The sequence below is a fragment of the Ovis aries genome, chromosome 5 (assembly GCF_016772045.2).
Source record: "Ovis aries strain OAR_USU_Benz2616 breed Rambouillet chromosome 5, ARS-UI_Ramb_v3.0, whole genome shotgun sequence".
Taxonomy (NCBI): domain Eukaryota; kingdom Metazoa; phylum Chordata; class Mammalia; order Artiodactyla; family Bovidae; genus Ovis; species Ovis aries.
In genome coordinates this window covers 47,620,065-47,643,539 of record NC_056058.1, presented here as the reverse complement: position 1 = coordinate 47,643,539, position 23,475 = coordinate 47,620,065, and the positions used below count along the sequence as shown (strand labels likewise).

The 23,475-nt window shown below is 43.9% G+C and overlaps 1 protein-coding gene across 3 annotated transcripts in view; it reads right to left on the bottom strand.

The window, feature by feature from the left end:
- The window catches only part of CTNNA1 (catenin alpha 1), a 332,795-nt gene that overhangs the window by 272,621 nt on the left and 36,699 nt on the right, over positions 1-23,475 (bottom strand). Inside the window, exons 3-4 of one of the 3 annotated variants that reach the window (XM_060415818.1) lie at positions 11,792-11,867; positions 8,107-8,195 (exon numbers count right to left, since the gene is read on the bottom strand). The exons of 1 other annotated variant lie outside the window; for it this stretch is intronic. In XM_060415818.1, coding sequence (XP_060271801.1) covers positions 8,107-8,125 — 19 coding nt within the window. In that variant the 5' untranslated portion in view covers positions 8,126-8,195; positions 11,792-11,867. The remainder of the gene's footprint in view (positions 1-8,106; positions 8,196-11,791; positions 11,868-23,475) is intronic. One more of the 3 variants, XM_060415817.1, reaches the window with a different exon arrangement.

The following is a 23,475-nucleotide window of genomic DNA, read 5'->3' as shown; positions in this document are numbered from 1 at the left end:
TACCGTGAATAAGATGGGCCTCCTACACTAACATGAATCATTCTCATGACACCTCTGAGCCTATCTAGGCCCTGATCTTTGTCTAGATGCTTCTCTCTAGCTAAGGCTGGGAAGCCGATGCAGACACTTACAACCTCACTCTTCACGGAGCAGCCATTAAGGAGCCTGATTAGCAGAGCCCCATGCTGGGCTGCTAATGGGTTGGGGACATTAAGCATAAATGGTTTCCCAGTCCTGGGCTGAGCAGAGTCCAGGAAGAAACAAATATTTTAATCCCAAAGAACTAGAAATCTAGGAGGGGTCGGTTTCCTCAGCTTGCTGCTGCTGCTAAGTCACTTCAGTCGTGTCCGACTCTGCGACCTCACAGACGGCAGCCCACCAGGCTCCCCTGTCCCTGGGATTCTCCAGGCAAGAACACTGGAGTGGGGTGCCATTGCCTTCTCAGCTTACTCTGCATCTATTGTTATCCCATCTTCTACCTACAACAGTTTCTGCGACTCTAAGATCCAGGGATTCCCTGACTGAGGAGGGCTTACTTATCCTCGCCTCCATGAATGGGGTGGGGGATGGTGGGAATAGATCTGAACTCACCCAGACAAATGAGAGTAGAAGAGATTGCCGAAGATTCACAGGGAGGGTGATTCCTGGGGCTGCCTTGGCCAATAACCCTGATAATCAGGAAATCCTTGACATCTAACTTATTTTATTTAAATAATTTTTAATTTATTTGGCTGCACTGGGTCTTAGCTGTGGCATGCAGGATCTTTTATCTTCATTGTGGCATTTTCAGTTGCAGATGCAAACTCTTTGTTGCACCATGTGGGATCTAGTTCCCTTATCAAGGATAGAATGTTGTTCCCTGCATTGGGAACACAGAGTCTTAGCCACTGGACCACCAGGGCAGTCCCCCTTGACATCTAATTTACATCAGTCTTGGGATAACTCAAGGCCCATTTCCCAGTAGCTGGGGAATTGGGGGAAAGGACTAAAATGGAAGGTCATGGATGGGACACCTTTACACCCAAATTAGTTGCTTCAGGCCAACGGTTCTCCCACTGTGACTGGGACCAGCAGCAGCTTGGACATTGCTATGAATGAAAATTCTCAGGCCCTAACCCAGACCTATTGAACTGGTAAATTCTGGGTGTGACAACAGCAATCTTATTTTAACAAACCCTCCAGGTAGCTCTAATGTTTGTTTTAAGTTCATGAGCCACTGCTCTTGGCTCTGCCTCTCAGGCCGAAGGGGAATGTCAAAAGAAGGGAGAATTAGGGAGGGATGCAACAGGCAGCCTCATCCAAAGGAAAAAAAAAATAGGAACTTTCCCAACGTTGACTTCCAAAGGTAGGCCTCAGAGGAGTCCTTTGATCTTCTCGGACTGCAAATGTCAGAGCAGTGTCTAAGAGGCTCTGCACAGAGCCGTCTGGGGAAAATAATCAACTCTGACCTTTCGCATTTTGCCCAGAACAGGAAAGGATAATGGAACAACCCTTTCAGGTAATTTATCTCCTGCTCAGTTTTTCTGAACAACCTTTCCCCTGGGCCCCCCTGAGATTCACATCCCTCCTCTCCATCTCCCTAGCCCTCTGGCTACCTGCTGCATCTCATGTTATTTCCCTTCATCCACTGAACAAGAACTAATTCAAACTGTTTCTTAAGCAGACCACCAGTGAGTGAGGCCCTGCTCCATAGGGAGCAAGAGAGTGAAGCCCGTCATGACCTAAAACTATAATCTATAATGGGGCAGGTTTTCTTTATACCTGTCCCTCTCCCACAGCCCAGGCCACAACCAGTTCACAACGCTGCCATAAAAGAAAAGAGTGGTTTTCCTCTTTTCCTGACCTTTTATACTGGACCTGAATGGCCACACTTGCAAAGCAAAAAAGACAAAATCTCAGTTCCTAGCCAACCTGTAAATTTCCCAAGGGCCAATACTGATCTATAGCTTCTTCTTCTTTTATATCCACCATACTAAATGCCTAACACACTAGCTTCCTAATGAATATTTGATCAATTGAACTGAAGAGAGTGCCCAGGAACAAGAAACTAACTAGTCTGTTTCCAAACTGGAACTATGACAGTGATCAAGAAATTAGTTCCCCCTGAAAGGATTAGGAAAGAAACAGCATCCTGTCACCTTTGATACCAGGCACAGCCATCTTCATTCATTTATTCAACAAGAATAATGTTCACAGCACACCTGCTATATGTGGAATGTAGATCTTAAGGCCTGCTAAGTCACTTCAGTCGTGTCCGACTCTGTGCGACCCCACAGACAGCAGCTCACCAGGCTCCCCGTCCCTGGGATTCTCCAGGCAAGAACACTGGAGTGGGTTGCCATTTCCTTCTCCAATGCAAGAAAGTGAAAAGTGAAAGTGAAGTCGCTCAGTCGTGTCTGACCCTCAGCGACCCCATGGACTGCATGCAGCCTTCCAGGCTCTTCCATCCATGGGATTTTCCGGGCAAGAGTACTGGAGGGGGGTGCCATTGCCTTCTCTGGATCTTAAGGCCTAGTGGGGGAAAAAAACATGCATTTCAGGTGGCATTAACTGTCTTGAAAACAACAACAACAACAAGGTAGGTAAGAGGGCTACAGACAGTGGGAATAGGGGTCAAGAAGAGCCATTCTGAGGAGCCAGCATTTGCGCAAACACCTAAAGGAAGAGGAGCTAGACATGCAGCTATGTGAGGGGAGAGCATTCCAGGCAGAGGGAAGAGCAATGCAAAAGCCCTGCAGTGGGGGCATTCTGCAAGGAACCCAGCCTGGAGTGGAATGAACAATGGGAGAGAGGTAGGAGATGAGGCAAGAGAGAGAATGGTGCACAAATTACATAAGACCCCGTAGATTATAAGGATTGTAGATTTCATGCCTAGTGAGAGAGAAGTGATTAGCAAGTTCTGCACAGAGTGAAATGTTCTGATTTTAATGGACTACTCCAGCTTCTGTGTTGAGAACAACCTGTATGAGGTAGAGCAGAAGCAAGAAAACCACTCAGGAACTATGACAGAGCTCACTCATGTCCCCCACAAATTCAGTCTCTCCTGTCACATTTTAGCTGGGCACAAGGCTACTCAGAAAAAGAACTACATTTTCCAAGCTTCCTTGCAGTGAAATGTAGCCTTGTGACAAAATGCTGGCTGATGGGATGTGAGTAGAGGGATATATGCAACTTTCAGGTCATGTTCTTACAGGAAGGGGTCTGCTATCTACTTCCTTCTCCCCTTTCCATCAGCTGGAATCTCATGAACATGACAGCGGCAGCTGGAGCATCTATCTTAGGCAACAGGATGGAAGTTATATGTTGAAGAACTGACAATATTTTTCAAGGAATTAGATAAGGAGACATAAAAAAAGAAAAAATCCAGGAATGACTCCAAAGTTTGGAAACTGATAGAACCCGAGTTGCATTTATTGCCATGGAGAAGACTAGGGTACCAGTGAGTCTGAGTGGACTATCATTGACATTCACATGGAGATGTCAAGTAGCAGCTGGATATGAGTATAATATTCAAGGGGGAGATGCAGGGCCTGAAGATAGCCATTTCGGACTTATTAACATATAGGTGATTTTAACATCCTGATATAGATGGGATTATCTAGGGAGGGTGGAGAAAGAAGAACAAAGCCATGATGACAGTCCTAGGGCATCAGAGGTAGGGGAGATGAGGAGACAGCACCGGACACTGAGGAGGTAGGGGAACTGAGAGAGGAACGTCCGGGAAGCCAAATGAAGAGGATGTCTTAAAAAGAAAAGAGTGAACATACGTGTCAAATGCTGCTGCTAGGATGAGTAAGAGGAGGACTAAGGGATCCCGCTGAAACGAGAAGCCACCAGTGACACTGACAAGAAGAGAATTTTCAGTGGGGCACTGACGACACGAGAGAATGAGGAGAGAGGAAGTGGAGACAATTCTGAATTCCCAGCTGGTAGAAATCATCCTAGCAGCCTAAATTCCACCCTTCCCATCACAGTCCCAAGCATTCTGAAGGAGAGGAGGGCACTCAGCAACTGAATCTTATCCAGCTCCCCTTACCCATGTGTCTGAATGACCCTGCTATCTCTCCTCTCCCAGCTTCTCTCTTCCCAGGCATCCCTGCAGCTCCGCTGCCCTGCTGGCTCCCAAGGCGGCTCTCAAGGACTACCTGGGCAGGCTTGGCAGTCAGGCCTGACACTCCTGGATCATAATTAGTGCTGCTGCTAACGATGTTTGGCCCCTATGGAACAGCGACCTGGGAAATTCTGATACTTCCAATTCTCCCCCTCAGTGCTTTCCCGGATGCAACTTCCCGGCCAGTGTCTGTGCTCCAGCCCTGGGCCCTGGCTGCCTCCTCACCAGGGAAAATGAAAGCAGTGTCTCAGATGCCATTCCAGAGGGCCTAATCAGTTAGCTGAGGTCATTTCCTGGCCATTGTCACAGCATTATCATATTAACACAGGCACACCTTCGGGGGAGGCAGAGAGGTTCCTGTGAGGAAAGGGTGAGGGCAACCAGGCCCTTTCACATGGTTCATAAGGAGCACCTCATAAGGAGCACCGCTAGTGGTGTGATGAGAACACTGACAACCAGAGAGAAAAGCGCCCACCCAGAAGAGCTCTGAATTTCCAGCAGAGATGCAGCTCATCCACCCACTCTTCCCTGCTGAGGATTATCTCTAGGGCTCCTGTCTCAGCAGTCAGAGCCTTGCACACTGTCCCGTGGCATCTTGAGGCTAGGCCTGGTCAAAACTCAAACCTAGCTCTTCTCTGCCCCTGCAGCTTCAAGCGTTGCCCTCTTGACCTGGAAAGTGCTCAGTTCAGAGTACTGCCCTGACCTCCCAGGTCTAAGGACTTTACTTCATTGCCCTAATGGGCCTCCAGCTCTCTAGGGCAGGGGCTAGGCTGGGCCCTGTGCCTCAGGGTCTTGGAGGAGAGGTCAGAGGGTTGCCTTGGGTTAAGAATATTGGGACTGACTGGACCTTGGCTTCTGCCACAGGGGATAAAAACAGAAACCAGCACCTACAAAGCACTTTGCAAATGGGAGACCAATTTAAAACCCTTTTTTTAAAATGTAAAATATACATAAAATTTTACCATCTAAACCATTTTTAAATGTACAGTTCTGTGGCATTAAGTACATTCACACTGGTGTGCAACCATCACGACCATCACTCACCGGAGCAGTTTCATCCTACCCAACTCAGACTCGGTATCCATCAAACACTAACTCCCTCAGTGTAGGGTGTTGCATATTTATCTCCTATAATCCTTATTGTGAGGTAGGAATTTTCTCCACTTTCTACCAATAAGGATACAATAATAGGAAACAGTGAGAAGACAGTGTTACCCTGCTCAGGGGCAGAAAGGCAGGGAGAGGGTTCGAATCCCCATCTGCCCAGTTCCAGGGCTCACCAGTGACTTAGTGGGAAAGGATCTGCCGGCCAATTCTAGAGAGGTGGGTTTGATCCCTGAGTCAGTAAGGTCCCCTGGAGAAGGAAATGGCAACCCACTCTAGTATTCTTGCCTGGGAAATCCCATAGACAGAGGAGCCTGGCGGGCCACAGTTTGTGGGGTCACAGAGAGTCAGACACACGTGAGCGACTGAGCGCTGGTGCTTTGTAGTTCCTCCCTTTGACCAGTCTAGGGTCTAGGGCCTTTATGGGAAGGGCATCACGAACAGACATCACTGATGACTAGTCACTTCACACATGATGTACACTCAACTGTAATGCAATGGAAGGGCTTCTAGCCAGCATGGTTTGTATTTCCCAAAGCAAGGTCAGCCATTATAAGGTCAAATGTCTTTTGACCACCTAACAGGACTCAGCAGGAAAGGGTTCCTCAGACATCCTTCTTTAACTTGGTTCAGTTCAATTCAGCCACTCAGTTGTGTCCGATTCTTTGCGACCCCATGCATCACAGCATGCAAAGCCTCCCTGTCCATCACCAGCTCCCAGAGTTCACTCAAATTCATGTCCATCGAGTCGGTGATGTCATCCAGCCATCTCATCCTCTTTTGTCCCCTTCTCCTCCTGCCCCCAATCCCTCCCAGCGCCAGGGTCTTTTACAATGAGTCAGCTCTTTGCATCAGGTGGCCAAAGGACTGGAGTTTCAGCTTCAGCATCATTCCTTCCAATGAAAACCCGGGACTAATCTCCTTTAGAATGGACTGGTTGGATCTCCTTGCAGTCCAAGGGACTCCCAAGAGTCTTCTCCAACACCACAGTTCAAAAGCATCAATTCTTCAAGCTCAGCTTTCTTCACAGTCCAACTCTCATATCCATACATGACCACTGGAAAAACCATAGCCTTGACTAGACGGACCTTTGTTGGCAAAGTAATGTCTCTGCTTTTCAATATGCTATCTAGGTTGGTCATAACTTTTCTTCCAAGGAGTAAGTATCTTTTAATTTCATGGCTGCAATCACCATCTGCAGTGATTTTGGAGCGCCCCCCAAAAAAGTCTGACACTGTTTCGACTGTTTCCCCATCTATTTGCCATGAAGTGATGGGACCAGATGCTATGATCTTAATTTAACTTGGTACCACTCTCCAAACTTGACTGTGTTCACTTCCAGGGTGCTGGGCCTTGACACTGCTCAGGGACTCCCCCTTTGCAGTGTGGAAAAATGAAAGGAGTCAAGGTGTACAGTCAGATGAACTTGGGTTCAGATTCTGACTCTGCTACTCTGCAACCCTGAGTCCAACTCACGGGGAAAGAGATCCCTTAACTCAACTCAAGCAGAGAAGTTTGGGCCTCTCAGGACCTCCAGGGGCAGTCACTGGAGCTGGGAAGGAATTTAAATCTAAGGCTCCTCAGCAACTGGAAGTCATGGCTCTGTCGTGTCAGGCTCCATTGGCCCCTAATGTGATTCAGCTCCACTGGGCAAATATGCTTCTCTTGTAGGATCTGATTGCTGCTGAAAACTCTTTACTTTAGGTTGAGGCTGGATCTTCGAAAAAGCAAAAGAGTTCCAGAAAAATACCTATTTCTGCTTTCCTGACTATGCCAAAGCCTTTGACTGTGTGGATCACAATAAACTGGAAAATTCTGAAAGAGATGGGAATACAGACCACCTGACCTGCCTCTTGAGAAACCTATATGCAGGTCAGGAAGCAACAGTTAGAACCAGACATGGAACAACAGACTGGTTCCAAATAGGAAAAAGAGTACGTCAAGGCTGTATATTGTCACTCTGCTTATTTAACTTTTATGCAGAGTACATCATGAGAAACGCTGGGCTGGAAGAAGCACAAGCTGGAATCAAGATTGCTGGGAGAAATGTCAATCACCTCAGATATGCAGATGACACCACCCTTATGGCAGAAAGTGAAGAGGAACTAAAAAGCCTCTGGATGAAAGTGAAAGTGGAGAGTGAAAAAGTTAGATTAAAGCTCAACATTCAGAAAACAAAGATCATGGCATCCGGTCCATCACTTCATGGGAAATAGATGGGGAAACAGTGGAAACAGTGTCAGACTTTATTTTCTGGGGCTCCAAAATCATTGCAAATGGTGACTGCAGCCATGAAATTAAAAGACGCTTACTCCTTGGAAGAAAAGTTATGACCAACCTAGATAGCATATTCAAAAGCAGAGACATTACTTTGCCAACAAAGTTCCATCTAGACAAGGCTATGGTTTTTCCACTGGTTATGTATGGATATGAGAGTTGGACTGTGAAGAAAGCTGAGCTTGAAGAATTGATGCTTTTGAACTGTGGTGTTGGAGAAGACTCTTGAGAGTCCCTTGGACTGCAAGGAGATCCAACTGATCCATTCTGGAGATCAGCCCTGGGATTTCTTTGGAAGGAATGATGCTAAAGCTGAAACTCCAGTACTTTGGCCACCTCACGTGAAGAGTTGACTCATTGGAAAAGACCCTGGTGCTGGGAGAGATTGGGGGCAGGAGGAGAAGGGGACGACAGAGGATGAGATGGCTGGATGGCATTACTGATTTGATGAACATGAGTCTGAGTGAACTCTGGGAGTTGGTGATGGACAGGGAGGCCTGGCGTGCTGCGATGCATGGGGTTGAAAAGAGCGGGACATGACTGAGCGACTGAACTGAACTGAACCTAAAGTAAAGGGATAGATAGACAGAAGGAATCAAATTGGCTCAAATTACCTTTTCTCCATGGGGCCATAAATTAGAGGTGACTGGATAGCCCATGAACTGACTGACCTTGGGTCAGAGTCTCCCTCTGGTTCAATCACCTAAAAGCAGAGGAAGATGGAGGTGGGTAAATGGTAGTTTAAGAAGTTGGGGTGAGAGGTGTCATATCGTATATAACATTGCCTGCAGCCAAGTTTTGACCAGTACAGAGTCACAATGGGGGATGTGGAGTGGGTAGATAAACAGACCTAATATATATATTCTAACTATGTTACTTATGCAAGTTATTTTACCTCTCTGGCCCTCAGTTTTTCTCATCTAAACAAATGGGAAAAATCACTACTTCACAGGATTGTTGTAAAGACTAAATGAAAGGGGGCTTCCCTGGTGGCTCAGTGGTAAAGAATTTGCCTGCCAGTGCAGGAGCCATGGGATTGATCCTTGGCCCAGGAAGATCCCACATGCCTCAGTGCAACTAGGCCCGAGTGCCACAACTATTCAGCCTGTGCTCTAGAGCCGGGGAGCTGCAACTACTGAAGCCTGAGCACCCTAGAGCTTTCGGCTCTCAAAAAGACAAGCCACCATGATGAGAAGCCTGCACACCGCAACTAGAGAATAGCCCCCGCTCGCTGCAACTCGAGAAAAGCCTGTGCAGCAATGAAGGCCCAGCGCAGCCAAAAATAAATAAATACATGATTAAAAAAAAAAAAAAAAGACTAATTGGGAGAACAACAGTCTGGTAGTTGCTTACTAACAGAGTAGGTGCTTAATAAACATTGTTTCCCTTCCCTCCTGCAGGAAGGACCACTTCCTGTGCTATACTGAGCTCAGCTGAAAAAAAAAAAACCAAAAAAATCAAGATGGGGCTCTGTCCTCCATAGTAGATTGAAGTCTCCCTGGACAAACATCATGACTCATCCTCTTTTTGTTTCCTTCTTGGCACCTTCACTTGATATATTTTATTCCCTTTTGCTGAAATGAGCCTCCTAGCCAAGCACCTAGTGGGAGAGAGAGATGTGTCCTCTTTTATATTCCTGAAGGGCCAGAATTGCTAGCTAACCCTCTCCAAGAGCCACTGGCAGCATGAGTGATAGGGAGCAAAGAGGGCTTCTATGTCAAAAGGAAGATTAATGTGCCCCCACACTTAGGAGGATGCTTTGATGGAAAGCCTCACACAAGGCAGCATTTTTTTTTTTTTCAAAATGGTATGAGACAATAAAAATAAAAATAGGTCTTCCCCCAACTCAGGGGCCTGGGGCAGATGACTTATTTTTCAGTGGTTAATCTATGCTCACAGGAATTGTCTTAGGTCTCATTCCATCACTGACTCAGTAAATATTTATAAAATATCTATTCTCCTGAAACTTACAGTCTCATCAAGGAAGGAATTTACAGTCTAACCAAACAATCCCACTCATGAATATTTAAGTACAAATCATGATGAGCATTATGAAAGAAAGAAAATGTTTAAGGAGAGCATATAATGAAGAACTTGACATAGATTAGGCAGTCAGATCGAATTAAAAATTTTGACCTTCATCCTGAGAGCAACGGGAGGTCATTAAAGGGTTTAAGCAGAGTTTTGGCAGGATCAAACATAGGTTTTGAAAAGATCACTTAGCTACAATGAAGAGAACGGATTGAAGGGGGACTGTTGTGGTAATTCCAAGCAAGAGATAACGGTGCCTCTAACTTCCGTAGTGGTGGTGGTGGTAGTGATAGAGAGAAGTTGTGGACTAAAAAGATATTTAGAAGGTAAAATTTCAGGACTCGGTGATTGAGTGGATACGGAGAAGGGAGAGTGTGGAGAGAGTGTGAGAACAAGGATTCCAGCTTGGATAACATGATGGAAGAAAACAAGGGAGGAAAAGACCACAAGCAAAGTCTGAGGTTGCCCTTCAGGAGCCTTCAAAACATCCAAGTGTCAATGTTAAGTTGACAGCTAGATACATGGGTCTCCAGCTCCAGGAAGGAGTCAGGGATAGGGATAACAAATGTGTGGGTCCTTTGTTCAAAAGTAGTTCAAAGGCAGTAGATGAGTTTGCCTAAGGAGAGAGCAGAGCGTGAGAAGAAAAGAGACTTCGAGGCAAACCCTGAGGAACTTGGCCACATCATTTAGGGCAGTAGTTTTCCTCCACTGGGAGGTTCCCAAGACTCTAAAAGTCCTTAAGGTCAAAACTATTTTGATAACAAAATTAAGACATTATTTTCATTTTTCTCCGTGCTGACATTTGCACTGATGGTGCAAATGCAATAGTGGGTAAAATAGCTTATACTTTGCAGTGGCACTAAACTGTACAAGCAGTTTTTGTATTCTTCATTGCAGTAAAAAAAAAATAAATAAATCACTTTAACTTAGGACTGAACTTGATATAACTGTAAACAATATTAATTTTTACTAAATCTCAACCTTTGAGTATATCTTTTTAATATTCTGTCTGAGGAAATAGGAAGCACACATAAAGCACTTCTGCTGTATCTCAAATATAATAGTTGTCTCTAGGAAAAGCATTTTTGCAATTTTTTGAGTTTCAAGCTGAATTACCCTCTTTCATGGAACATCATTTTTACTTGTTAGAATGACTATAGAAGACAAACTAAGATTATTCAGATTTGAATGTTTGGCAGACAGTTTCCCAAAAATGAACAAAGTTAGCCTGTCACTTCAAGGAAAACAACTGACAGCTTTTGCTGCCAATGATAAAATTCAAGCTTTCAAGTGAAAATTAGAATTTTGAGACACTTGTATCTGCCACCATGAACTTGATGGCTACCCAATGCTTAAAGACTTCCCTGATGAGATTGATGGTGATACAATGAATGTGATTTTTAAAACATTGTAAATGAAATGTATCAACATTTGGAAGATCTATACAATTCAGAGGATCTATATTTTCCAAATGACCAATGCATGACATTACAAAATTTATTCAAAGTACAAGTTAAACGAATGGATTTTAATGTAATGGAGTAGAAAATGATAGTTTCAGACTCCACATTGCAAGTGATCTTTAAGAAATTACCATGTGTAGAGTTTTGGTGTAATATCAAAGAAAAATATCCACAATTATTTGAAACCTAAAATACTCCTACCTTTTCCAACCCTCTTGAGGCCAGATTTTTTTCATATACTTCAACCAAAACAAAATATTGATACTGATTTGAATACAGAAGCAGAACTGAGAATCCAGGTGTCTTCTAATGTTAACCAAAATATAATAGTTAAGTTAACATATAATGCCTCATTATCATTATCTTAAGATGGGTTAATAAATAATATTTTAATTTCTCAGTTTTAGTTTTTGGTACAGTAAATACTGATAGGTATAACCCACAAACAAAAGCTCTGGGAGGCCTTCAAAGATTTTTAAGAGTGAAAAGAAATCCTGAGAGCAAAAAAATTTGAGAACTGCTGATTTATAAACTGAAATTCCTTCATTTTGAAAGGTCATTCTATACATCTCCATCAATAAACAGATGAGAATAAGGGTATCTCTCCCAATTTGCAAATATGACTAAGGAAGAAGAAATATTACAACTCACAAACACTCACAAAGTTTTAGAGCTGCAAAGATGGACCCCAGAAGCTTACAAAATGGTCTAGGGAAAGCCCCCTATCAGAACGCCCTCACCCTGTCCTTCTCTCTTTCCATAAAAGGTAATGACTCCAGTAGGTCAGTTAACCCTCAGTTCTTACTTCATCAGTGCCATCACCTCTTCTCATCAGCACATCCTACTGTTGATTTTTCAATCTGCTGCTGGTTGAGGCAGTGCTAGAGGAAGAGAACATGAAGGGGCAGATAGGGTCAGCCGTATTTCTGAAATGCCAGCACATTCAATTTGTCTGGTATTTTGCGTGAATTTCCTCTTGAGTTCAGAGGCTCCTAACTCAGCAGAATTAAAATGGAATGAAGTAATTAGAGCAGCAGGCTGCGAGGATGTTCTGGGCCTAGCATGAAAATGTTGGGCAGGGGGAAAGGAAGAAGAGAAGAGATACTTAAAGAGAGGTCTAGAAAGAGACCCATCCAAGGGCCAGCTCCTTAGGAAAGCCTCCCCTCACCTCCCTGATCCCTTGGTCAACAGCTCTCTGCTCAGCTCTGCTTCCTAAGAATCTATCCTGGCTGGCCCCTCACAATCACATTCCACCCTCCATTTCTAGTCCCCTTTTCAGAAACTCCCACCAAATATACCTTTCCTCTACTCCTACTAAACTTATCATGCTCCTCTTATATCACAGTTCTCTGTGCCTTTGTACATGCAATTATTACACTCTACTGAAATAATTGCTTATATGTCTGAATCTTCAGTAAGACCAGTGGCTCCCTAACCTCTGGATTCTACTCATGCATTGCATCCTACTCACTAAGCAAATAGCCAACTCACATCAAGACTTTCTCCATTTGGTCCCCAAACTGATTCCTAAATTAGCTCAAACCCATAAGCCCTAAGCTATAAGCAGGATGATGCAGTCTTGTTATAGTGCAGTAGTCTGAATTTAGGTGCTAATGCTTTGCTGATCACAGGAGTGTGACTGGCTAAGTGATATGATTAAAAGGATTGGTAGGTGGGTTATTTGTGCCTTGACCATGGAACACCTGAATGCCTGGTTAATTTTGATAAAAGCTGGTGACCACATTCCATTACCCCATAAGATAGAGCCCAGAGGCTGCTCACTGCGGAGCAGACTGTTTCACAAGCTTTTCCTGTTACACTTGCTGGATCTCTCTGTAGAGTTGCTATCCTTCCTTCTCCTTCTCATCACTCCCTCACTCTGGCTAGAGGAGATGAACCCAGAACTTCCTGGGCCCGTGGGCTCCTGGGACATCGGCCATCCCCTCTGTGCTGTCAGGAGGAGCAGCTGCTCTCTAGAGAGGACATCTACGAACCTTGACTCTCTTGGGACCAGGATCTCTCCCCTTCCCTATTTCTGAGTCTACTGAGGGTGGGAAGTAGCAAGAGAGCCTGCTTTTGTCTCAGTCATGACTAATAAATCCATGTTCCCAAAAAAGGCCTTTTCTTAGACCCACCGCTGGAATGAGAAAATTAACCTTTCAGTTCAGTTCAGCCGCTCAGTCGTGTCCGACTCTTTGCGACCCCATGAATTGCAGCACGTCAGGCCTCCCTGTAACCAGCAGATTTCCCTCACACACACAATTTTTGAGATATGGCTGATTTTCTGCCAAATAAGTAAAGTTAAAGGGGAAAACTACTATCTACTATTAATATCATCTTTTCAGGAAAGCGTGAAAATACGAATATAACCTCACATTAAAGAGGAGAGGTTTTATATTGAATATATTTAGCTTTATTTAAAGACTCATTACATTGTCCTTGTTTTTTCTCATTTCACCATGGCAGTGAAATGGACCCGTAAATACCAGGAAATAACTAAACCAGACTATAAGCTTCTTTGAACAGAGAGTGGTTTTTACTCATTTGTATTTTCCCAGGACCTAAAAGAGCCTGCTTTATGGTAAGTGCTCATCACATTTTTGTGGAAAAAAAAGAGGAAAAAAGAGAGGAAGGAAAGAATTCCTCAACTGAGGACCATGATAGGAAATAGATGTCAAGTCCTAAGAAAGTGGGACCCTGGAACAAACTGTCTCTACCCCAGCTCTGCTCTGTGACCTCCTTATAAAGCAAAGAGCTGCTTAACCTATTCCCTTGTTTAACAGCATTCAGTAGTTCCCCACTTCCCACATGATAAAGTCCACACGTCTTAGTAGTGTACACAAGTCCCTTCACAACTGGTCTCCAACTTCTTTTCTAGTCATTTTTTCAGACACTCTCGCAGGACGTCCCCTACCTCTACTCATGCTAAACTCACCATTCTCTGCACTCACCACAGTCCTCTGTAATTCCTGTTCTCGCTGTCTGGAATCCACTTTTTCCCTCCATTCAGACTGGCCAACTCTCAACTCATCCTTTAACAAGAGCAGTTCTTTGCTTCTCTCTCTCATGTTAGCTGTTCCTTCCTCTGAGATCACATGTTACCTGTACAATAGCAATTACCAACCTGGACTGTTGTTATTTCTATGCTTGCCTCCTCAACAAGACTGTGGCTCTCAGGGGACAGGAATCATAATTTTTTCCATTCTTACATTTTCAGTATCTGGTACTGTTTGCAAGTAAATAAGCGAATAGGGAAAAAAAACAACAACAATAAACCAATCAGTTAATTTCCCTTTCTTGCTGGGCAATCTAGAGTTAGTGTGCCAATCATGGATTAGGGTCACAAATTCAGGTTCCTTCTCCCAGAAGGTATGAAAAGCCATCTGAGACACCTGATTGAAACCTAGTGCACACTTCTTTACCTTTAGTGTTTGAGGCACTGCTGAGGATGAGCAAGGAAAATTCAGGTATCATTTTCAACACAAAGTCACTTACATAAACCCATTCAACTCTACCTTGAAGCTACTAATGCCAAAAACACCAACAGGGTCCTTGGTACTCAGGAAAGGAAAAGAGAGTCTGGGCTGAGGGCCTCAAATTTAGGTTTTGTTGAAACTGAAGCCATACCTAAATAGTAAGTACAGTCTGGGTGTGTTGATTACTCACACACATTCACCAAGTATAAAATGTAGGAAAACAGAATGTCTCACCCATGAAACTGTCATTTTCTATGGCCTTTCTTTCTCTATTTGTTCCTCATTATTAGTATAATTGTAATGAGTCACGCCACCCTTCTCATTCCATATCAACTTGTTCCATGGATTGGAAGTTGTTTTTATGTCTAGGCCATTAGACATAGAAACAAAAACAAGAGTAGGACATGCTTCTTTTTTTTTTCTTTTTTATTTTATATGACATACAACATTTTTTTTTCTCCCCCACGGGTGTACATGCGTTCCCAAACTTGAACCCCCTTCCCACCTCCCTCCCCATAACATCTCTCTGGGTCATCACCGTGCACCAGCCCCAAGCATGCTGTATCCTGCGTCGGACATAGACTGGCGATTCGATTCTTACATGATAGTATACCTGTTACAATGCCGTTCTCCCAAATCATCCCACCCTCTCCCTCTCCCTCTGAGTCCAAAGGTCCGTTTTACATATCTGTGTCTTTTTTGCTGTCTTGCATACAGGGTCGTCATTGCCATCTTCCTAAATTCCATATATATGTGTTAGTATACTGTATTGGTGTTTTTCTTTCTGGCTTAGTTCACTCTGTATAATCGGCTCCAGTTTCATCCATCTCATCAGAACTGATTCAAATGAATTCTTTTTAACAGCTGAGTAATACTCCATTGTGTATATGTACCACAGCTTTCTTATCCATTCATCTGCTGATGGACATCTAGGTTGTTTCCATGTCCTGGCTATTATAAACAGTGCTGCGATGAACATTGGGGTACATGTGTCTCTTTCAATTCTGGTTTCCTCAGTGTGTATGCCCAGCCGTGGGATTGCTGGGTCATAAGGTAGTTCTATTTGCAATTTTTTAAGGAATCTCCACACTGTTCTCCATAGTGGCTGTACTAGTTTGCATTCCCACCAACAGTGTAGGAGGGTTCCCTTTTCTCCACACCCTCTCCAGCATTTATTGCTTGCAGATTTTTGGATCGCAGACATTCTGACTGGTGTGAAGTGGTACCTCATTGTGGTTTTGATTTGCATTTCTCTAATAATGAGTGATGTTGAGCATCTTTTCATGTGTTTGTTAGCCATCCGTATGTCTTCTTTGGAGAAATGTCTATTTAGTTCTTTGGCCCATATTTTTGATTGGGTCGTTTATTTTCTGGAATTGAGCTGCATAAGTTGCTTGTATATTTTTGAGATTAGTTGTTTGTCAGTTGCTTCATTTGCTATTATTTTCTCCCATTCAGAAGACTGTCTTTTCACCTTGCTTATATTTTCCTTTGTTGTGCAGAAGCTTTTAATTTTAATTAGATCCCATTTGTTTATTTTTGCTTTCATTTCCAGAATTCTGGGAGGTGGATCATAGAGGATCCTGCTGTGATTTATGTCAGAGAGTGTTTTGCCTATGTTCTCCTCTAGGAGTTTTATAGTTTCTGATCTTACATTTAGATCTTTAATCCATTTTGAGTTTATTTTTGTGTGCGGTGTTAGAAAGTGATCTAGTTTCATTCTTTTACAAGTGGTTGACCAGTTTTCCCAGCACCACTTGTTAAAGAGATTGTCTTTACTCCATTGTATATTCTTGCCTCCTTTGTCAAAGATAAGGTGTCCATATGTGTGTGGATTTATCTCTGGGCTTTCTATTTTGTTCCACTGATCTATATGTCTGTTTTTGTGCCAGTACCATACTGTCTTGATGACTGTGGCTTTGTAGTAGAGCCTGAAGTCAGGCAAGTTGATTCCTCCAGTTCCATTCTTCTTTCTCAAGATTGCTTTGGCTAGTCAAGGTTTTTTGTATTTCCATACAAATCTTGAAATGATTTGTTCTAGTTCTGTGAAAAATATGGCTGGTAGCTTGATAGGGGTTGCATTGAATTTGTAAATTGCTTTGGGTAGTGTACTCATTTTCACTATATTTATTCTTCCGATCCATGAACATGGTATATTTCTCCATCTATTAGTGTCCTCTTTGATTTCTTTCATCAGTGTTTTATAGTTTTCTATGTATAGGTCTTTAGTTTCTTTAGGTAGATATATTCCTAAGTATTTTATTCTTTTCATTGCAATGGTGAATGGAATTGTTTCCTTGATTTCTTTTTCTACTTTCTCATTATTAGAGTATAGGAATGCAAGGGATTTCTGTGTGTTGATTTTATATCCTGCAACTTTACTATATTCATTGATGAGCTCTAGTAATTTTCTGGTGGAGTCTTTAGGGTTTTCTATGTAGAGGATCATGTCATCTGCAAACAGTGAAAGTTTTACTTCTTCTTTTCCAATTTGGATTCCTTTTATTTCTTTTTCTGCTCTGATTGCTGTGGCCAAAACTTCCAAAACTATGTTGAATAGTAGCAGTGAAAGTGGGCACCCTTGTCTTGTTCCTGACTTTAGGGGAAATGCTTTCAATTTTTCACCATTGAGGATAATGTTTGCTGTGGGTTTGTCATATATAGCTTTTATTATGTTGAGGTATGTTCCTTCTATTCCTGCTTTCTGGAGAGTTTTTATCATAAATGGATGTTGAATTTTGTCAAAGGCCTTCTCTGCATCTATTGAGATAATCATATAGTTTTTATTTTTCAATTTGTTAATGTGGTAGGACATGCTTCTTGACTGATATCTTTAATGTTACTTGGACATGGTTAAGACTCTTCTGATACAGGCTCTACATACAGACTTTGACATATTAGATTAGCTCATTTAAGCAGTTTCTAAACTCTGGGAAATCAGGAATCCCTGTGCCTGTCCAATAGGACCACAGAATTTTAATCTCTGCCAGAGGCCTACAGCAATCTGGAGCCAGCAGTAAGCCAGCTTCTCATCATCCCAAGGCATGAGGGAAATTGGGAAGACTACGAAACAGGGTTAGAGATGATCAAGTGGGAGACGGAGAGCAAGGATATTCAGAGAGGAAAATGACTGAAGGGAACAAGAATGGGCCAGAAAACAGAGGAAACGAAAAGAGAAGGGAAAGTGTAGAGGTAAGGGATCAAACAGGCTTCCCAGGTGGCACCGGTGGTAAAGAATATGCCTGGCAACGTAGGAGACACAAGAGTCTAGGGTTCAATCTCTGGGTCTGGATGATCCTCTGGAGGAGGAAAAGGTAACCTGCTCCAGTACTCTTGCCTGGGAAATCTCATGGACAGAGGAACCTGGTGGGTTACAGTCCATGGGGTTGCAAAGAGTCAGACACAACTGAGAGACCGCACAAAGGATCAGACATGTGAAAAACGATGAAGGAAATGGCTAAAGGAGAAGGTGCCAATCTCATCAGAAGACATTAATTTCCTCCAGAGTAGGAGCAGTCTCATACTTTTTTACATATATTTACTTACTTATCTATTTGGCTGTGCCGGGTCTTCATTGTGGCATGCAAGATCTTTAGCCACAACATTTTTTTTTTAATGTATCCCTCAAATAACCTCATAAGTGCTCAAGAAGTGCTTATTGATTCCTGCACAGGGACTGAACCCAGGTCTCCCGCACTGCAGGCAGATTCTTTACAGCTGAGCCATGAGGAAAGCCCAAGAATACTGCAGTGGGTAGCCTATCCCTTCTCCAGTGGATCTTCCCGACCCAAGAATCAATTGGGGTCTCCTGCATTGCAGGTGGGTTCTTTACCAACTGAGCTATCAGGGAAGCTGATGGATAAGGCTTTCAATAGGAGAATTCAAGTGTCTGGTATTGTCCCATCAGACAAGTCCCTCAGAATCCTGGGACTGGGATTCTGGTAGTCATAGCACCCCTCAATCTCTCTTTCTGTCTCAGGTTCTCCATCCTCTCTGTTACAGGCAGGATTTCAGACTGCATAGTTTTTCATTTATTCATGAGTCAGCAAAATCTGCCCCAGGGGTAAAACTGCTCCCTGTGCTGGGGCTGTACACCCCAAAGGGGCCCTCAGACCTTGGTTAACCCATTAAGTTGTGATATTTGCCCACTTCTCCCAACTTTTTATTAATATATATTTTATTTACTTATTTATTTGGCTGTGCTGGGTCTTAGTTGCAGTATGCAGGGTCTTTAGTTGCCACATGTGAACTCTTAGTTGCAGTAGGTGAGACCTAGTTTCCTGATCAGGGATTGAACCCAGGTCCCCTGCACTGAGAACCTGAAGTCTTAGCCACTGGACCACCAGGGAAGTCTCCTAACTTTTATTAAATAACTTCCTTTGGCTGGACGCCAAGGAAAGTCAAATGAAGAATTCGGGATCAAGATGCCTGGTCTTAGATGTACACTCTGCCTGTCTCCCCTTGCAGGGAATGAGTCCACACAGAGAACTTCGCATGAATTTTAGCACAGGGGCTGCTTTCTCAGGCTGTGTCCCTGAGCCAGCCTCTCTCTCTAGCCCCTTCAGGTACCTAGTGACTGAACTGCTTCTCTCTCCTGCCCTATGACCTGGCTTCTTGTGAGGAAAGGCCTAAAGGCAGGCTTGTTCCAAGTATTCTGTGCTCTGCTAGGCTTCTCAGCGGTTTTGTGCAGGTGTTTCCAAGTCTTTGCTTTCTAGATATTCCAACAAATCTATCCCTAGAGTCATCTTGCTAGAGACCCCAGCAACGTATAACCTATTCTTTTATAAGTTCTTATTTGACCTCCCTTCAGTTTTGCAGTTAAATCCAATGCTAATGGTGGAATAGCTCATGTAAAAAAAGTCCTTCAGAGACTAAGCAACTAGTCCCCAACTTCCAGTCCTCTTTTTTCATAATCAGAATATTCTAGAGCCCCAATGGAACCTGTTTGAGCACCACCATTTATCTCTAGAAAAGCACTGAATACAGCAAGAGGCTAAGGACATGCTGACATCTTCTCATCAGCAGGCCAGAAATGATGGTTTCAATTTCCTTTCTCATTTCATTTATTCCCAGGCTGCTCCCTCCCCACCTTCATAAGCCAGTTCTTATTTCAAAAAGTGAAAGTAATAAAGCTGTTCTCCATTATTCATCGGGTTGCATGCTTCCTCTCAGGCACACATACCCCTTACACCCTCCCCTCCAACTCTTCTTATCACCTTCCTTTTCCCCTCTCTGCCTCCTCTCCCTGGGGGTTTCCCAGGTGTGCTAGTGGTAAAGAACCCATCTGCCAATGCAGGAGACATAAGAGGTGCAGGTTTGATCCCTGGGATGGGAAGATCCCCTAGAGAAGGGCATGGCAACCCAGTCCAGTATTCTTGCCTGGAGAATCCCATGGGCAGAGGAGCCGGGCAGACAGACTACAGTCCATGAGGTTGCAAAGAGACAGACATGACTTGAGTGACTTGGTACACATGCATACTTCTCTCCTTTACCCCTTCCAAACTGAAGGGCAGTTCAGGGCCAGTGCCCTTTCTCAAAAGTCCTACACTATTCCTAGAGCCTTCTGAGCTAATTCTCAGCCGGGTTGATGATCACAGTACTAAACACATACTTCACAATATGCTCTACATTCACTCATTTCCTCACACCAGTGTCTCAGGCTATATACATCTTTCAGAGATAACCCTACAAAAACCTGCAGTCCCAGAGAGAACTGAAAAATCCCAGTGGGATTCATGGGCCATATTCCAGCTGGGTTTACTATCTCCCATCCGAACAACAGGAATTATCATCCCTGAGCGGGGCTCACACCAAATACCAAGGCACTGGCCTTGCAGCCTGGGTCTGGACCAGGAGCCAAGAATTCTGTGGAGACAGCCCCTTTGTAGGTACCTGCATTCCTCTTGCTGGCATGGTTTGCCATCCTTGGTCAGTAAATACAAAGAGATACAATACAGCATGCTGGGTAAGGGATGAAATAAAGTGAAGTGAAGTTGCTCAGTTGTGTCTGATTCTTTGCGACTCCATGGACTGTAGCCCACCAGGCTCCTCCATCCATGGAATTTTCTAGGCAAGAGTACTGGAGTGGGTTGCCATTTCCTTCTCCATGGGTAAGGGATGGAGTTGGTAATAAAAAAACTTCAATTTAAGTTCTGTCCTGATACTACATAAGTGAACTTGGTTAAGCTACTTAACTTCTCTATGCCTTAGTTGTAAAGTAACAGTATCTCCCTGGTTGGAAGAACCAAATGAGACTATAGAAGTAAAGCAGTTAATGCAGTCCTTGGTACACAAGGAGCACTCAATAAAACTTAAAAGTATTACGATCATGTATGAACGGACATCCATAGTTCAGATAAACTGTTCACTCATTACAGGCTTTTAAATAAATAAATACAGCCTTATTTTTAAAGTATTGCCTCTAGGAGTTGTTTTAATGAATTGCTAGAGCAGAGTGATTTATTAAGTACCATATTGTTGGAATGCAAATAGATACTTCAAAGAGGTGAAAAGTAACTTGTTTTCTTGAGTGGGATAACATTCCCCCTGGGATCCTGTTTACAAATTCAAATATTTTGTAAGCAAATAGTACTAAGTTGAGCTCTAGCTCTTATTTAGGTGAAAAGATTAGAGTACTGTATTCCTGAGATTTGAGTAAAAGAGGTTTTTAGCCTATAGGAATGGAGCCATTGCTCCACTTGAAATGCTGTAATTACAAAAGCAGGAGGAAAAATGTCAATCCTGAGATTTTTTCCTTTAATGCATATTTATTCTAATATTGCAAAAATTGGGTAATGGCCAACCTATTACACAAATACAGTCAATTTTCAACTATTCATGTGTGCGTTAACCAAGGCAGATACCTAACCAAGACTGTGTTTGCTTTTTTCTGTTCTATCTGCCCTTTATTTTTACTGTCCCTCCCCCCCCCACACACACACAGATACACACATTTGCACACATACACACATACAAACTCTTTCACACACACACACATTCCACTTTGCCCTAAAGCAAGTTGGGCCCAGAAATGCCTATTCTGTTGGTTACGAAAGATATTGGTCCCTAAGACAAGAATCTGTTCCTTTTCTCCCTCACTGCAGGTTTCCCCTTCCCAAATATCCGGTGGGAAGAAATGGGAAAGAATGAGGAAGGAAGGAAAGGAAATCATGGTATAAGTTCCCCAGCCCAGCAGTGCAGGCTGTGAGAAACAGAAGGCTCCTGCTCCCTGTGTGCTGGCATCTCTCCTGCCATTTTACTGAAACTTAGGGGTGCTTTTCTCTCTGCAGCACCCACGCTCCCTCCCTTTCTGCCAAAGCTTCTTGTTGTGACAGAACAAGAGGTTGGTGGGTTGGTGGGGAGGGGAAATGCAGCTAGGTAGCCGCTAGAGTTACAGCTCCCCCTCCAGGAGCAGGGTGGGTGGGTGGGAGATTAAGCTACAGACAAATCCTAAAGGCCCCCCTAGTGCTGAACCTCACACATATCCAGAGCATCTGTACATACAGAACTGTGTACCACCTCCCAAACTCACTCAGACACACACCCACATGCAGGAATGGAAACTTGGTGGGCAGAGCCATGCCTCAGGAACACTCAGGCAAGACATTCCTTGTCATAGTGGCACAGATCTGCCCAAAGCAACCCATGTCCCCGTTCCCCTCCTTTGATCCCTTTCCCTTCTGATGGGCTAGAAAATGTTGTTGGATGTCGGGGCACATTTGTGCTATAAAAGAATGGCATGTCTTGAAGTACATCACTCAGCACTTCAAGCACAGGGACCACCAGTGGCAGGACCAGCAGACTGCTGAAAAAGTGAAAAAAAAGTGGAGGTGAAAGTCACTCAGTCGAATCTGACTCTTTGCGACACCACGGACTATACAGTCCATGGCATTCTCCAGCTCTGACTACTGCAGTGGGTAGCCTTTCCCTTCTCCAGAGGATCTTCCCAACCCAGGAATTGAACCCAGGTTTCCCATACTACAGAAGAATTCTTTACCAGCTGAGCCACCAGGGAAGCCAAGAATACTGGAGTGGGTTGCATATCCCTTCTCCAGGGGAGCTTCCTGACCCAGGAATCAAACCGGGTCTCCTGCATTGCAGGCGGATTCTTTACCAGCCAAGCTGCCATGCTCAACCCTCTCCTTAGTTGGCTCCACTCAGAACACCCATGGGCTCCGGCAGCACACCCCAGAAGACACAGACCAAGTCCTTATTAGGGGGCAGAGGAAGTATGGGTCGCCACAGGCCGCACTCTGTGGCCTTCTCGTTCCCCTCAGCCTTAGCTGATGTCCCAGGCTTGTCTAAGGGAAAGGCCCTTCTACATGAGGGAAGGAGAAAGGATTTGAGGAGCTCTCAAAGCTCCAAGAGAAACAGCTAATCAAAATCAGCTGATAAATCTGCACACCAGGCTGAAATACAGAGGTCCCAAAGTTGCCAGGCTAGACCCTAAACAGGAAAGTCAAAAGGCCAGACTCTACTGTGTGAGATGAGGCTTTATGAGCTCAGCTGCCAGTGGCCAGTCTAAAATGTGTTTATTCTTCTCCTTCCAAGCCACTGCTAGGCAAGTACACTGCCTTTTCGTCTTCCAAAGTCCTTCTCTTTATTAGACATCTCCACCATTCTTTGTATTTTATGCACATTAATTTAGATAACTCCACAAAGTACAATCTTAGGGAAAGCTGAGAAGGCTTGAGGTTTGGAGATTTCACACAACTGGATCAATATTACACGGTCTGCCCTTTCCACTGCTTCTCAAGGTCACTCTGCTGGGAATGCTCCCATCTGCCTCTGAGTGAGTGTGAGACTGGTGGTAAAGACAGTGTTGCAGAGGCAGAAGAGGAAGAATCTACATGTTGACCTTCTTCCAAGGGAGACAAAAAGTAGTGCAGCCTGGGTCTCCTGACCTCTGCCTGACCTTCAGCATTGGGGATGAGGCCAGCTCCCTTGAAGCAGAGTTCTTCCCTGGGTGGGCTGTGCCCAGGACATGGGTGATTCATCCAGAATTCTGTTTCTC